Raw genomic sequence first — 14,819 nt, forward strand, 5'->3', positions numbered from 1 at the left:
TCTTTTTTTTTCTTTTTTTTTAATATTTTATTTATTTATTCATGAGAGAGACAGACAGACAGACAGACAGACATAGGCAGAGGGAGAAGCAGGCTCCATGCCGGGAGCCCGATGTGGGATTCGATCCCGGGACTCCAGGATCATGCCCTGGACTGAAGGCAGGCGCTCAACCGCTGAGCCACCCAGGTGTCCCTCTTCTGTCCTTTCTTTATAGCTTCACCATACGGTTTTAGATCCCAAAACAATACATTGTGTGATTCTTGTATGCTTTCGAAGTTTTATCAGTGGACTCATGCTGGATTCCAGTTTTTAAATTGATCTATGTGTGTGTTATTGAAATTCATCCTGTTGTTGCATGTAGCTAATACTGAATTTTTTTATCCCTTCCACTTGTTGATGAATATTTGGGTTGTTTCTGCTTTTCTTTACTATTACCGATATCCTTTCCATGTTTAAGTTTCTCAGGGACGTAAATTGGGAGCAGAGTTAGAAGGTCACAAGCCACGTGCACCTTCACCTCTTTTTCTTCTCCAGATTCTGAAGCAATGTGTATTCCTTGCAGCCCTGGACCAGAGTGTCAGTGGCTCTTTACCTCTTTACCAATCTTTACCAATGCTTTGTAGCATCCACTCTGTGTCAGTCTGGTGAGCATGAACTGGTATCTTTTTTTTTTTTTTTAAATAATTATTTTTTGCTTTATTCTGTTCATACGTGACAGCCCCAAGCCCAACACTTGGTTTTTCTCTTTTGACTTTACTACTCTGCCACTACCTAGGTCAACAGTCTTCCTCCCAGTAGTATATATGGTTTGATCCTCATCACGCCGGTATAACACAGGTCCTCAGAGATCAGGGCTCTCCAGCACCAGGACCTCCGTCATCCCCTTTGACTGTACTCTTGGTGCTGGGGCTCTGCCCAGGTCCTGTCACCCCTGAGGTGTCCTTAGGCCAGAAACACCAAGCAGGCTACATGTTCTCTGCCAACTTTGAATAAACGTGGGGACTGCTTAGAGCCTAGGGTTGAGGGTAGTGAGGCAGGCTGTGTCTGGGTCCATTACAAAGGGATGCTGTGCTTGATTAACGAAGTCTGCCACGGCGATACCCTCTAGACATGTCTGGAATGGGGACCCTGGGGGGAGAGACTGCGTGCTGGCCACAGGCTGCTCAGACAGGGACAAGGTATGTACTATATCCTTGCATTTGGCGATTCTTCTGCTTCCCAGGCTGCATTGTCTCACACACCAGGTGGCTGAGGAGGCATTCTGAAGGCCATGAAGGTTTAAGTGGCTTCCCTAGGCTCTGGAAGGAAGAGAATAAGCCCCAAGCTAAAGGGTGCTTGGGAGGACAGCTCACACAGGCCCCGCAGGACCCGTGGGGTCTGTAAGCTCAGGCTGTGCTGGCATTAGCTCCTTATCCTCTGAAGTCCATGCTGGTATTAACTCCTTATCCTCTGGAGTCCGTTTCATCCCGGTAAAGACAGCTAGCTGGATGACTGTCAGAATGAGATGCAACTTGGGGGTAAAGACGCTTTTCTGTATGTGACACAGAAATAACCTTAATCTCTAAATAAACCTGTACAAAATTTCCAGTCCAAACTAAAAAAGTTTACCTTCTATGCTACCAACAAACTGAAATGGAGTAAAAGAACAGTCTTACTTTAATCAAGTTCCAGCAAGAGGGCACAGTGCTTTGGAAAGCATCTGTCTCAGCAGAAAACGCAAGGGTGTGTATAAAAGAATGTTTCTAGAAAATACCAAAGGCACCAAACAGAACCTTAACTTTGCCTTCCAATTCCCCTCGATGCCACTGCATACCCTGGGTGGGGAGGCTACTTCGTCCAGCTGACTTTGGGAATGTCCTAATGCTCCGTAAGGGTGTCCAAGTGTCTGTTGAAGTCCTCCACTCTCTGCTTGTGGGTTTTAGATGCTTTCTTTAGGATCCTTTCCATTTGCCGCTTCTCCTGCATCTTCTCGAAGGCCGCCTGGGCCGGGGTTCGCTTGTCCAGGCCTCGCCGCTTCTCCTTCTCGTTCTTTTTGCTCGTTCCCATCGCTTCCAGGAGTTTCGCCTTGTCTTTGTCCTTCTTTTTCTTCTTCCGCTTGGTCACACCGAGCTCTGCGACGCCTTTTAGTTTCAGGGGCCCCTTCTGAACCTGCTCGTAGGCCGCCATGGTGCTTGCTTTTCCCATGAACTGGTATCTTATTGTGGTTTAAATTGGCATTTTGAGGGGTGCCTGGCTGACTCAGTTAGTGGAGCATGTGACTCTGGATCTCAGTTTTGAGCCCCATTTTGGGTATAGAGATTACTTTAAAAAAATAAAATCTTGGGGACCCCTGGGTGGCTCAGTCCATTAAGCATCTGCCTTCGGCTCAGGTTGTGATCCCAGGCTCATTGGGCTCCCTGCTCAGTGGGGAGTCTGCTTCTCTCTCTCCCTCTGTCCCCAGTCGTGCTCTCTCACTCTCTTTCTCTCTGTCAAATAAATAAAAATCTTTTAAAAAGTCTTGGGATACCTCAGTGGCTCAGTTGATTGAGCTTCTGACTCTCAATTTCAGCTCAGATCATGATCTCAGGGTTATGAGCTCAAGCCTTGCATTGTATGACCCAGCAATTCCACCCCCAACAGAAACAAAACATGTAAGAGAAATAATATATATGAGAGACATGAGAACATATATCAACAAGAAGACTCAGGGCCATTCCATTTACAATAGCCAAAAACTAAAAACAGCCTAGGGATCTATCGACAGGTGAATAGGTAGATAACAGTCGTATTCATACAATGGAATACGACTCAGCAATAGAAAGGAAGCAGCTACTGATGCACACACCAAGGATAAGTACCAAAACATATGTCAAGTGAGAGCTTCGTGCTGGGCGTGGAGCCTGCTTGAGGTTCTCTCTCTCCCTCTACCCCTGTCAACCCCTCATGCTGTCTGTCTTTAAAAAAAATAAAATCTTTTAAAAAGTTGGCATTTTTTAAAAGGACTTTATTTTTTTTTTTCAAATATTTTATTTATTTATCCATGAGAGATGGACAGAGAGAGAGGGAGGCAGAGACACAGGCAGAGGGAGAAGCAGGCCCCACCCAGGGAGCCCGACGTGGGACTCGATCCTTGCGTCTCCAGGATCACAACCTGGGCTGAAGGCGGCACTAAACCACTGGACCACCAGGGCTGCCCAGGATTTTATTTATTTATTCATGAGAGATACACAGAGAGAGGCAGAGACACAGGCAGAGGGAGAAGCAGGCTCCCGGAAGCCTGATGTGGGACTCAATCCTGGGACTCCAGGAACACACCCTGGGCTAAAGGCAGACACTAAACCGCTGAGCCACCCAGGTGTCCCTAAAAAGTTGGCATTTTGATGATTATTGCTAACACTGAACATATTTATGAGCTATTTGTTTCCTCATTTATGCACCTATACTTTTCTTTCTTTCTTTCCTATTCAACTTTTTTCTCTTCCCTCTCCTCCTCCAGGTGGTACCCCTATTAGATTATTACTGATTCATAAGTGATCTTCCCACATGAGCATTTTGATACTAATTCTTTGTTTATTATGTGTTGTAAACACCTCTCTCAGTTTGTGGCTGGCTTTTTCACTATCTTAATAGTATCTTTTAAAAATATTTTTTCTTTTTTTCCTTTTTTTCCATCTTTTTTAGAGGGAGGGTGGGGAGGGGCAGAGGGAGAGAGAGAATCTTTTTTTTTAAGATTTTATTTATTTATTCATGAGAGACATACACACACACACAGAGGCAGAAATACAGGCCGAGGGAGAAGCAGGCTCCATGCAGGGAGCCCAACGTGGGACTTGATCCCGGGCTGAAGGCGGCGCTAAACCGCTGGGCCACTGGGGCTGCCCGAGAGAAAGAATCTTAAGCAGACTCCGTGCCCAGCACAGAGCCCAATGTGGGGCTCAATCTCATGACCCTGAGGTCATGACCTGAGCCGAAATCAAGAGTTGGATGCTTAACCGACTGAGCCATCCAGGCACCCTAATAGCATCTTTTGTTGAATACAACAGTCAGAGCTTAAGCCAGCAAGCCTATCATTAACTGAAGTTCAATATTGGGGATCCCTGGGTGGCTCAGCGGTTTAGTGCCGCCTTCAACCCAGGGCCTGATCCTGGACACCAGGGATCGAGTCCCATGTCGGGCTCCTTGCATGGAGCCTGCTTCTCCCTCTGCCTGTGTCTCTGCTTCTCTCCTCTCTGTGCCTCTCATGAATAAATAAATAAAATCTTAAAAAAAATAAGTTCAATATTTGTTTATGTTTTATTTCTTTTGTGGTAAAATGTACATGCAGTGAAGTGCACAAATTTTCAGTGTTCCTTCAGTGAGCTCAGATAAATGCATACAACCATGCAACCCAGACCCTTATCAAGATAGAGAACATGACCTCACTCCAGAAAGTTCCCTCATTCGTCTTCCCAGGCAGTTTCTACACCACTCCCACAGAATCAACCACTATTTGGGTTTTTTTTCTGCCGTAGACTAGTTTTTCCTGTGTTAGAATTTCATACAAATGGAATCATACAGTATGTACTTTTTTGTCAAAGACTTCTTTCTCTCTCACTTGACATATGTTTTGGTACTTATCCTTGGTATGTGTATCAGTAGCTGCTTCCTTTCTATTGCTGAGTCGTTTCATTATATGAATATGTACAATTTGGGATCCCTGGGTGGTGCAGTGGTTTAGCGCCTGCCTTTGGCCCAAGGCATGATCCTGGAGACCCGGGATCGAATCCCACGTTGGGCTCCCGGTGCATGGAGCCTGCTTCTCCCTCTGCCTATGTCTCTACCCCCCCCCCCTCTGTGTGACTATCATAAATAAATAAAAATTAAAAAAAAGAATATGTACAATTTACCTACTTATTCACCTATTGATAGATCCCTGGGCTGTTTTTAGCTTTTGGTTATTATAAATGGAGTGGCCCTGAGTCTCATGTCTCTCATATATATTATTTCTCTTACATGTTTTGTTTCTGTTGGGGGTAGAATTTCTGGGTCATACGTTAGGCCTAACCTTTTTTTTTTTTTTTTTTTTTTTTTAGTATAAGATCCATTCAGAAAACTACTCACATTCAAAGTATATTGCTTAGATAGCTTTTGAAAGTGTACACAGCCATGTAGCCATCGCCTAGTCAAGAGGTGGGATCTTGGCCCACTCTGGGCCAGTCAGCTGGGCTGTCCATTCTGGGGCTGGACATCTATGCTGATTGAGGCATGAGGGAAAGGATAGTAGAGCCCCTCATTCTGCAGTGGAGCCAAAGAGACTTTGAGGCCCGGACTCTTGTAGCTATTAGAGTTCATGGATTTTTTTTTCCCGCATTAGCACCTTCAGCCTTGCCATCAGGTATCCCTCCAGTGAATTCCTTTGTGCTTATATCAGCCAAACCTGGCTTCTGTTGCTTGCAGTCAAATTCCTGGTGGATACAGCACACCCAACCACTAGCCCCCAGATTTTAGTGGATTGCCCCCCTCACATTGCTACAACCATCTTAGCAGTCAAATCTACCTATAACCAATCCCTGAGGTCTTCTACGACCCCATTCAAACCCTTGCATTCCTGGCCTGACAAGGTGAGCTTTGAGACAGGTAGTCACTTTACCTCTAATTTAAAAGTTGGCAGCAAAGCTACTTCGAACATTTGGACCTGGTGGATTGTTGGTTGTTGTTTTTTCCCCCCTCTAACTTTAAATTTAGTTTGCAATTTTGGAACAATTTTCTCTCAGTCCCCAGTGGAAAGTTAATGGAGAACACTGGCTTAATTTAGAAGGTGAAATATAGGAGTGTGTATGATTTTCTGAACTTCATTTTTGGAAAGCAGGTTTATTTCTCTTGCTTCTCCACATAGAGTGCTGTGGGGCTAGGGGAGGGGGTGTTCAGAGCAGTGACGGGAAACTGGGGTAGACCTGGAGTCAGAGTTCTTCTGCGCCATCCCTCAGGGACCGTTTGCTTCAGAAGGCTCAGCACCCACATTGTTCTACTCTAAGTGGGACCTCATTTAAAAGTTTAAAAAAAAAGGAAATGAATTCACTTCTGATTTCTCTTTTAATGTCATCCAATCACACAGGTTAGTGATAGGAAACGACTCAATTTTGACTGGTGTCTGAGTTGTCACAGTGCTTGTCCTCATTAATATCAGGGTCTGGGAAAATATCTGATCAAGGGACAGGTGTCATGGGTGATGTTCGCCAAGAAAAGGTCAGATATGACTGTGAAATTCTCTTACCCCAAATAATAAAAGCCAGCTGAGGCTGGGTCTCAGGGTAGCCGCCCAAGTGGCCCACATTTGCCCAGTTTCCATCCCATGACCTTTCTGGATGGCCAGTTCCTTCAGCCATTTTTAATCCTCATGATGGTTTTCCTCATTTGCAGAAGCCACTGCTTTGGGGTCTGATGACCCCAGCCTAGACATGAAGAACTTTATTCTACTCTCGGGACTCATTAGGACCTTATACTTATGACTTGAGCTCAGCAGACAGAATATGGTTCCCCATAGCCTCCCCCTCTCAAGGGTGCTGCCGAGCAGGTCACTCAGCTGCTTGGAGTGTCTCACTTGGCCAGAGCTGCAGGTGGCTGTGAGCATGGTGGGTTTGCCAGGCTTTTTTTGCAAGTTGAGCATCATACAAGGGCACCACACAGAAGAGGGCTTCAATTTATGTGGTTTATGAAAGCGATTTTCTAACAAATGGATAGGAAGCATCTCGTTTTCATATTAGCAGTTTACTACAATCCTTTTTAAACAGGTGGAAGATAAGCATCTCTGATGAAAGGAACCTCCTCTGATTCCACAGAAAAGTATGTCATGGGCCGTGATGGCCTCAGACTTCCCATAACCCTGTCTTTAGGTTTGTGTTGTGTGGTGAACTGGGTTCATCACCTTGACAGGGTGATGGGGGGAATACCTTTGCAAAGGCAAGAGCTGGGAAATAAGCAGGCCCTGTGTGGAATCTCAGTTGCCAGGGCTCCTGGGTGGCTCAGCAGTTGAGCATCTGCCTTCAGCGCAGGGCGTGATCCCACAGTCCTGGGATTGAGTCCCATATCGCGCTCCCTGTGAGGAGCCTGCTTCTCCCTCTGCCTGTGTCTCTGCCTCTCTCTGTGTGTCTCTCATGAATAAATTAATAAAACTTAAAAAAAAAATCTCAGTTGCCTTCACAGAACTGATACTTTGCATCTAGGTCACTCTCAGGTCATGGCAGAGAGGACAGGCCAACAGAGCAGCTGGAACTCTACTGTGGGCTGGGCTCACTTTGTGCAGGCCTGTCCAGAGGATGGATCAGGAGCTAGTTGAGGGTTGAAGGTTTGCACCGCATGGGTCATTGTTCTGGAGCAGGCTCACTGTACATCATTTTTAGTGGCGAGCTCTGCTGATAGATGTAGAACATGGACCCTTAAGGCATTGGTGTTGGGATTTGGGGAAGGCATGTGAGATGGACAGTACATTGAGGCAGCTTGGGAGGAGCTACCTTCGAAGGAGGGCTGGCTGGCAAGGGGGGGCCTGTGCTGGGAGTGCAGGGTTAGTGGGAATAGGAAGGTGAGGTACATCTTCAGAGGTTGGCAGGTGGGAATCAGCCAGTTTGTCTGCAGGAGGCTCACCAGGCAGTCACAGGGTACTGACACACAGGCTAGGCCAGCGGTGGAAGAGCTTCAGAAACGTAGGGAATGAGGCTTCAGTAGAAAAGAGGGTTGGCCGGTACCTGGCCCAGAGCCAAAGGCCAAGAGCCAGAAGTGTTCAGGGTCTGTAGGACATGGGTGGGCCTAGCATGAGTAAAGCAGAAGCTGGATTGTTGCTGTTAAAGGCCTGGGCTCTGGGTTCAGACTTACAGGTTTCATCCTGCCTCTAACACTCCCTCACTCTGTGGTCTTGAAAAGTTGCTTTGCCTCTATGGGCCTCAGTTTTGTCATCTGTAAAATGGAAGTAATAAGAGTATCTGTCTTGCTGTCATGAGGACTAAATGAAAAGTCTTGTATAAAGCATTTAGAACAGTGCTTGACATGTGGGTGATGGTGATTATTTTTGTTAGTATTGAGGTCTCCCTGGTTTGGCCAGATGGGTGTCCTCTTGGCCTTAGACCTACCTGCAGCTGGGGTTAACACTGGCACCAGGGCTGCTGCTTTGATTTTATATTGAATTCTATAACCCACATACTTGCCCTGTTTCTGTGGTTGCAGCAAGCTGAGTCAGATGTGTCTCTCAGTTTAATCATCAGATTTCAGGAGACTTTTCTTTCTGCTCTCTGCCTGGCCTCTGTTCTCTTTGATCATTAAGTTGTTTATTTGCTATTTTGTTTAGTTCCCAGGCTGCCTCAAGCCCTTTAAAAGAGAGAGTTACACATTTTGAATGAATACGTATAACTTTACATCATATATTGAATCAGAGTAACAATGTAAGGAGGTATGCTCTGCCTGCCTGTGTCCCTGCCCACTCTCTTTACCTGAGTTTGGGGGATTAGTTAAGGCTTTAAGAAAGGTCAGTCCCTGGGACAGGTTAAGGTACACCTCCCTCCCCAACCCCACTGCAGAGAAAAAAATCCCAGATTTTTCTGGCCATGAATATGTGCACTCAGGCCTCTTGGAGGCTGGTGATAGGGTGGGTGCAGGAGGACAAAGGTGAACTCATCAAGCACTTCTGTTGCCTGGCAGCATGCAGGTACCTAACCCACTCTGGGCTTCTTCAGGATGCTGCTACTAGGGATAATTATCCCAGTGGTGGGATTGTAGAATTCTAAGGAGTTCATCCTGTAAGTCTGGAGGAGGGGTGCAGATCTACCATAGAATTGGTTTGGATCCAATCATGGGCCATATGAAGGACCAGATGGAAGATCTTCCCCAGGACTTCCTAGTGTTCTTCAAACTTGCCAAGGCATATGTCTCAGTCATCTCTTGCCACAACATTGCTGCATAACAAACCACCCCAAAACCCACCGGCATATGGCAATAAGTATTTATTCCTCCTCACGTATCTTCAGGTTGGGTGAGATTTGGCTGACCTAAGCTGCTCTCAGTGGAACTCGTTGGCTTCAAGCTGGGAGTTGGGTTTAGATATGTTCTGTGTGTCTCTTATCCCACTTGGACCAGTGACCACCAAGTCATATAATTGTGGCATGATGATAGTCAGGAGTACAAGAGAGCAAGCTCAGTTGCTGAAGCACATTTCAAGCCTTTACTTGCATCGTATCTGCCGACATCCCATCAGCCAATCCCGGGCCACATGGTCAACCCCAAGCCAAGGGACAGGAAAAGTACACTGCCCACCATTAGGCAATGTGTGGCTATCTTATACTGTTACTGTGAGTAAAGAATTGACACCAATAATTCAATCTACTTTGGGTGAATTTCATTCATTCACTCAGTAAGTATTTTTTAAAGACTACAGTGTGCCAGTCACTGTGCTGCCTCTGGGGATAGAGTGGTGAACAAAGCAGACCTGGTTCTTGCCTTATGGAACTTAGACTCTAGATGTGGAAACACACACAAAAGAGCTACTTCTATTGTTAATTGTTTAATTACAGTTGTAATCATCACTACAAAGGAGAAATAAAGAGCACTGGGGGGCATGTGCAAAGGGTCTGGCCTAGTCCAGGGAGAAAGAGATGGTTGAGCTCAGAAATGAAGGGTAAGACTCAGTTAGGCAAAGGAGCCTTAATAAGATTAACGGCTGACTTCTCATCAGAAACCATGGAAACCAGGAGGCAGTGGGATGATAGTCAAAGTGCTGGAAGAAAAAAACCATCAATAAGAATTCTAAATCCAGAAAAAAATCTATCCTTCAGAAGTGAAAGATTAATTAAGACATCCCAGATAAATCAAAACTGGATTTGTTGCTATCAGCCATGCCCTACAGGAAATACTGGAAGGAATCCTTCGGGCTGAAATGAAAGGACACTAGGCAGGAACTCAAATCTACATGAAGAAATCAGGAGCACCTTTAAAGTTATAAATGTATTTTGTTTGTAACTCCTTTCTTCTGTCTGCATAAAGCAATGGTTGTAAAACTCTGTTGACAGGGTAATACCATATAAGGATGGGAGAGGAAACAGAGCTAGTGTATAGTGAAGTTTTTGTATGTTGTTGAAATTTTTTTTGTATGTTGAAATTAATTTGGCATAAATCAGAGCTAGATCATTTTATGTTAAAATGTTAATTGTTAACTCCAGGACAACCACAAAAAAAATAACTAAGAAATATGCAATAAGAGAGAATTAAAATATATGTAGAAAATCCCTATTTAACACAAAAGAAGGCAGTAATGGAAGAATATAAGAATAAAAAGACATGACATATAGGAAACAAATAACAAAATGGCATAAATCTTATGGTAATTGCGTTAAATGCCAGTGGACTAAACGCTCTAATGAAAAGAGAGTAAAAGAATGGATTTAAAAACCCAACTCTATGCTGTCTATAAGAAACATACTTTGGATTCAAAGATACACAGAAGCGGAAACTAAAGAAGTAGAAAAAGATATACCATACAAGCAGTAACCAAAGAGGTAGCTCTGCTGATAGCAGACAAAATATTTAAGACAAAAATAGTTACTAGAGACAAACAAGGACATTTTGTGATGATGAAAGGGTTAATTGATCAGGAAAACATACCAATTATATATGTACCTAACAACGGACCTCCAAGATTCTTGACGCAAAGACTAACAGAAATGAGAGGAGAAGTAGACCATTCAACAGTAATAGTTGGTGGGATGCCTGGGTGGCTCAGCGGTTGAACATCTGCCTTCAGCCCAGGGCATGATCCTGGAGACCCCGGATGGAGTCCCACATTGGGCTCCCTGCATGGAGCCTCCTTCTCCCTCTGCCTGTGTCTGCCTCTCTCTCTCTCTCTCTCTCTCTCTCTCTCTGTGTGTGTGTTTCTCATGAATGAGTAAATAAAAATCTTTAAAAAAAAACCAGTAGTAGTTGGAGGTTCCCCTTTCAGGACTGGGGAACCAGACTGGGGCAGGCCGAATCCACAAGGAAAGCCAAGACTTGAGCAAATGGTCAACCAGGTAGACCTGACAGATGTCTGTATAGCACCCCACCCAACAGAAGCAGAGTCCACATTCTTCCAAGGGCACAGAAAGTTTGCTCCAGGAGATACCATATGTTAGGTCATGAAACCAGCCTCATTAAATTTCAAAGGACTGAAATTCTACAAAGTATGTTCTCTGCCTATAAGGAAATGAAATTAGAAATCGATAACAAAAGGGAATTTGGGAAGTTCACAAATATGTGGAAAGTAAACACTCCTAAATAACCAATGGGTCAATGAAGTCACGAGAGAGACTTGAAAATACTTGGAGATATAAGAAAATAAAAATACAACATGTCCAAACTTACAGGATGCAGCTGAAGCAGTGCTTAGGAGGAAGTTTACAGCTATAAGTGCCTATATTAATGAAGAAAGACTTCAAATTAATAATCTTCTATCTTAAGAAACTAAAAGAGAAGAGCAAACCAAACCCAAAGCAAGCAGAAGGACAGAAATAATAAAGATTAGAGCACACACACACAAAAAAGAAAGAATAGAAAAGGCCATGTATTAATGGCCCCATTTATATGAAATGTCCAGAATATGCAAATCCAAAGAGAAAGCCTGGAGATTAGTGATTCCCTGGGGGCTAAGGGGAGTAGGAGTGGGGAGGGAGAGCTGGAGAGGGGGTGGGTTAGCAGGGAGGATTTTGGTTTTATCTTCAGAGCAGTAGGAAGCCCCTGGAGGATTTGCCTAGAGAGTTCCATTTCAGGACTGCATTTTGAAGAGCTCTCTGTGACTGTGGAGGAGAACAGATGGGAGAGGGTGAGTGGTGGGTTTGGAGAGGCCTCTGCGTTTCAGGGAGGTTATTGTTCAAGGTTCCCCCGCTAGATGGAGCCAGACCTCCCCCAGCCACTGATTTGAATCCCCTTGGGTATTCTTAATCCGCCCAGAGACTGGCTGAGATCTCCTTGCCTTCTGCATGGTAGGGAATGGGCCTTCTATGTATCAGGCTAACTAGGGCTGGCTGGTGGCAAACTGTAGCCATTGAACAAAAACGGGAATTTACCACCCGGCCCCTGGAAAGGCTGAATCAAGCCCACGGACCTAACGGAAATGCTTCAGCCTCCATGTGGCCTCTTGTTTCTTTTGTTGCACACCACCCTTCTCTCTCCTAGGTGTCCACATGGGGACAATAGGCCCAGTATCAGCTCCTGGCTTTACATCTTACTGTTCCAGAGAGCAGCTGAGTTGAGACTTTTACCCATTTCCCAGATTTTCAGGGGGAAGGACTTCAACACACCTGGTGCACCCCCAGAGGGTCAGCAGGTCACAGTGTGAACACTGGGCTTTTGCAGCCCACCCCTGAAGGTAGCTGGGCAGCTGCGGTGAGGCCAGGGAGGGGAGGGGGCATTAGATGGGATGTCAGGTTCCTTTATGGCAAGTGTCCCCCACCCCTCGCACATACACTTTGGGTAATGCACTGCCTAGGACAGGTTTGCCCTTAGGGATAAACTACATGACACTTTCTGTTGTCACTTGAACTGGTTTGCAGACTGTCCATTTCCCCTCCTCTTTTGGCCTTTACTTTCAACCCTTGACTGGGGCAGGGAACATTCCAGAATTTAGAATTAGTCTTACTACCTTTGTGAAGTCTGTCAGTTCCCCCAGAAAAGAAAGACCTAACCCGTGCCCTGCTGACAGACTTGTTGAAAAGGGCCCCAGTTAGTGTCCTTGTCTTGTTTTCACCTGCCTTTTAAAACTCAGTAGCACTGATTCAGGTGCCTCCAAACCCTGGGGGTTGTGGAATAAATGGGCCTCTGATGGGGCATGAGAGGGGACAGGAAATGCATGTGACTTCTGGTGGGAGGTGTGCATGAGGGTCGGCTGCCTGTGACCTCACACCACCCAGTGGTTTTCAGCCTTGCTCAGGCTCTTTACCTGGCCTGAAGGTGATGCATGGGGGGCAGAGCCACGTGGGGCCTTGGTGCGGGGGAAGATGGTGGCTGCCATTTCCGGCCCTAAGGAGCGTGATCTGCCCAGATGGCACTTTTTCTGTGGCTGTGAGAAGCAGGGACTTGAAGTCCTTCAGTCAGACACGGCTCCCAGACATGGGGTGTGTGTGTGTGTGGGGGGGGAACAGAAGGACGTTGCATGCAGATGTTGGCTCCGAAGGCTCCACTCTCTTTGAATTCCTGCAGCATTTAAAGGAAGCCATGCGGTGTGGCGTTTTCATGTTTATGACTGGGTGCTGGTTGCCTATAATATTCTCTCTAGGCGTCATAATGATGCGGGTAGCATAAGCTGCAGGCTTACCACTGATTAGCAGTCAGGCACCTCTGCATTTAATTTCTGTTAGAAGAAGACAAAGTAAAGTAGGACAGATTGCTTTATATGCTTTCAGGAGTTGGCAACCTCAGGTTGCCTGGCGTGGGTCGGGGTGTGAGAATAGTTTTTCTCCCGTCCTTCCATCACTGCTGCGCCGAGCTGGGCCGAGAAGCCTGGCCACTCCTCTCTAATCCCAGGCTCCATTCACAGCAGAACATGGTGGCGATCTGAGTGCTCTCATTCTTCCTGGTGTTCCCTGTCTATCATCCACCTATTTCTGCACATAGGCCTCCATCTCGTTCCATGAAGGAATCAAGATGCCCATGAGAACACAGCTTTTTCTGTATATCTTGAATATAGAAGACATATATAGAGATATGTATTTATAATAGCAATGTAAATATTATATGCCAGACAAGATGAGGGTGTTTCCTATATATGTATGTTTGTGTATATGTATATGTGTTATGTAACTAAATAGAAACCCATAAAAACAAGATCGGGAAAAATGTAGATTAACTGGAAGGTTAAAACCAGGGAGAGAGTCAGAATAGGTACTCAGGCCATAGAGCTATACACAGTCTGCTACATTTGAACCACAAATTTAGCTCCGAACTCATCAGAGGTCAAAGCAGGAAAGCAATATTATTTCCACAAACCATGTGGTCTATGAGGGAAAGGATACCAAAACTAAGTGCTTTTCCAGGCAATTAGATCTGAAGGAAATTTCTTGCCTGGGTGGTCATCTATGGGACCCTGAGTGGCCCAGAAACTCTGGGACACATGTGCCACTGCTGTGTATTCTTGCTCCCATGGCAGATGTCACCAGTCGGTAGTGGCCCTTGCCTGCAGAGGCCAGAGAGAGCCTTCCCATCGTTCTAGCATATGCTCTGGGCAGCAGCCATTACCATTGATTTGGAGTCGGCATGCAAGACAAAACCCACTTGGCATGCCCCCACTGGGCATGATGGCAGTGTTGGAAGTCGTGAGGGAACTGCACCATCAGGGCAAGCCCCTCTGCAGGTGTGACATAGGTGGATCAGTCCTGTGTGTATGGCAAATATTTTTGCCCTAAACCCCCTCTCGGTGCCAGCTGCAGTGACCTGCCAAGGTGATAGGGAATACGTGTGTCTGGAAGGACACAGGGACACAATAGCAATTTCTGATTCACTACAGCCACTCGTTTGTACCTTAAATATTTAGCAAACACCTATTATTTGCCTAGAAACTATGCCTGACCCACTGTCCTCTCCCTTCTGCTACCAGTCACTTCCTCTGAGATGCCCACCTTGACTCTTCCTCTGCTTCAGAGCTCAAGAACCATGCACTTTTCTCTCAGAACCCCTATCATAGCTGATACTGATACATTTGTTTGGTGCTGATTTGTTTAGTGGCTTTGTTGCCCTCGGAGACAGGAGCGCCAAGGTGGCAGGGACAATGTGTGTCCTGCTCATGCCCCATCCCAGCATAGGCTTCGCATGTTGGAGGTGCCCAGTATACAACTGTGGCATGGATGAATGAA

At 45.7% G+C, this 14,819-nt stretch overlaps 1 protein-coding gene across 2 annotated transcripts; it reads right to left on the reverse strand.

Annotated features, from left to right (window-relative positions):
• Positions 1 to 705: 705 nt before the first annotated feature.
• On the reverse strand, positions 706 to 2,166 carry LOC611221 (protein FAM32A-like). 2 transcript variants are annotated; one of them, XR_005364752.1, is made up of 2 exons: positions 1,779 to 2,166; positions 706 to 1,298 (listed from the first exon to the last, which is right to left on the reverse strand). XR_005364752.1 is itself a non-coding variant. In XM_038548449.1 (2 exons), the coding sequence occupies exon 1, from the start codon at positions 2,164 to 2,166 to the stop codon at positions 1,858 to 1,860; it is 309 nt and encodes a 102-aa protein (XP_038404377.1). In that variant the 3' UTR covers positions 707 to 1,298; positions 1,814 to 1,857. The 2 variants fall into 2 exon arrangements, 1 of the variants encoding a protein (XP_038404377.1); XM_038548449.1 differs by having other exon boundaries at positions 707 to 1,298; positions 1,814 to 2,166.
• Positions 2,167 to 14,819: the final 12,653 nt, after the last annotated feature.

The sequence above is a fragment of the Canis lupus genome, chromosome 9, assembly GCF_011100685.1.
Source record: "Canis lupus familiaris isolate Mischka breed German Shepherd chromosome 9, alternate assembly UU_Cfam_GSD_1.0, whole genome shotgun sequence".
Classification (NCBI taxonomy): Eukaryota; Metazoa; Chordata; class Mammalia; order Carnivora; family Canidae; genus Canis; species Canis lupus.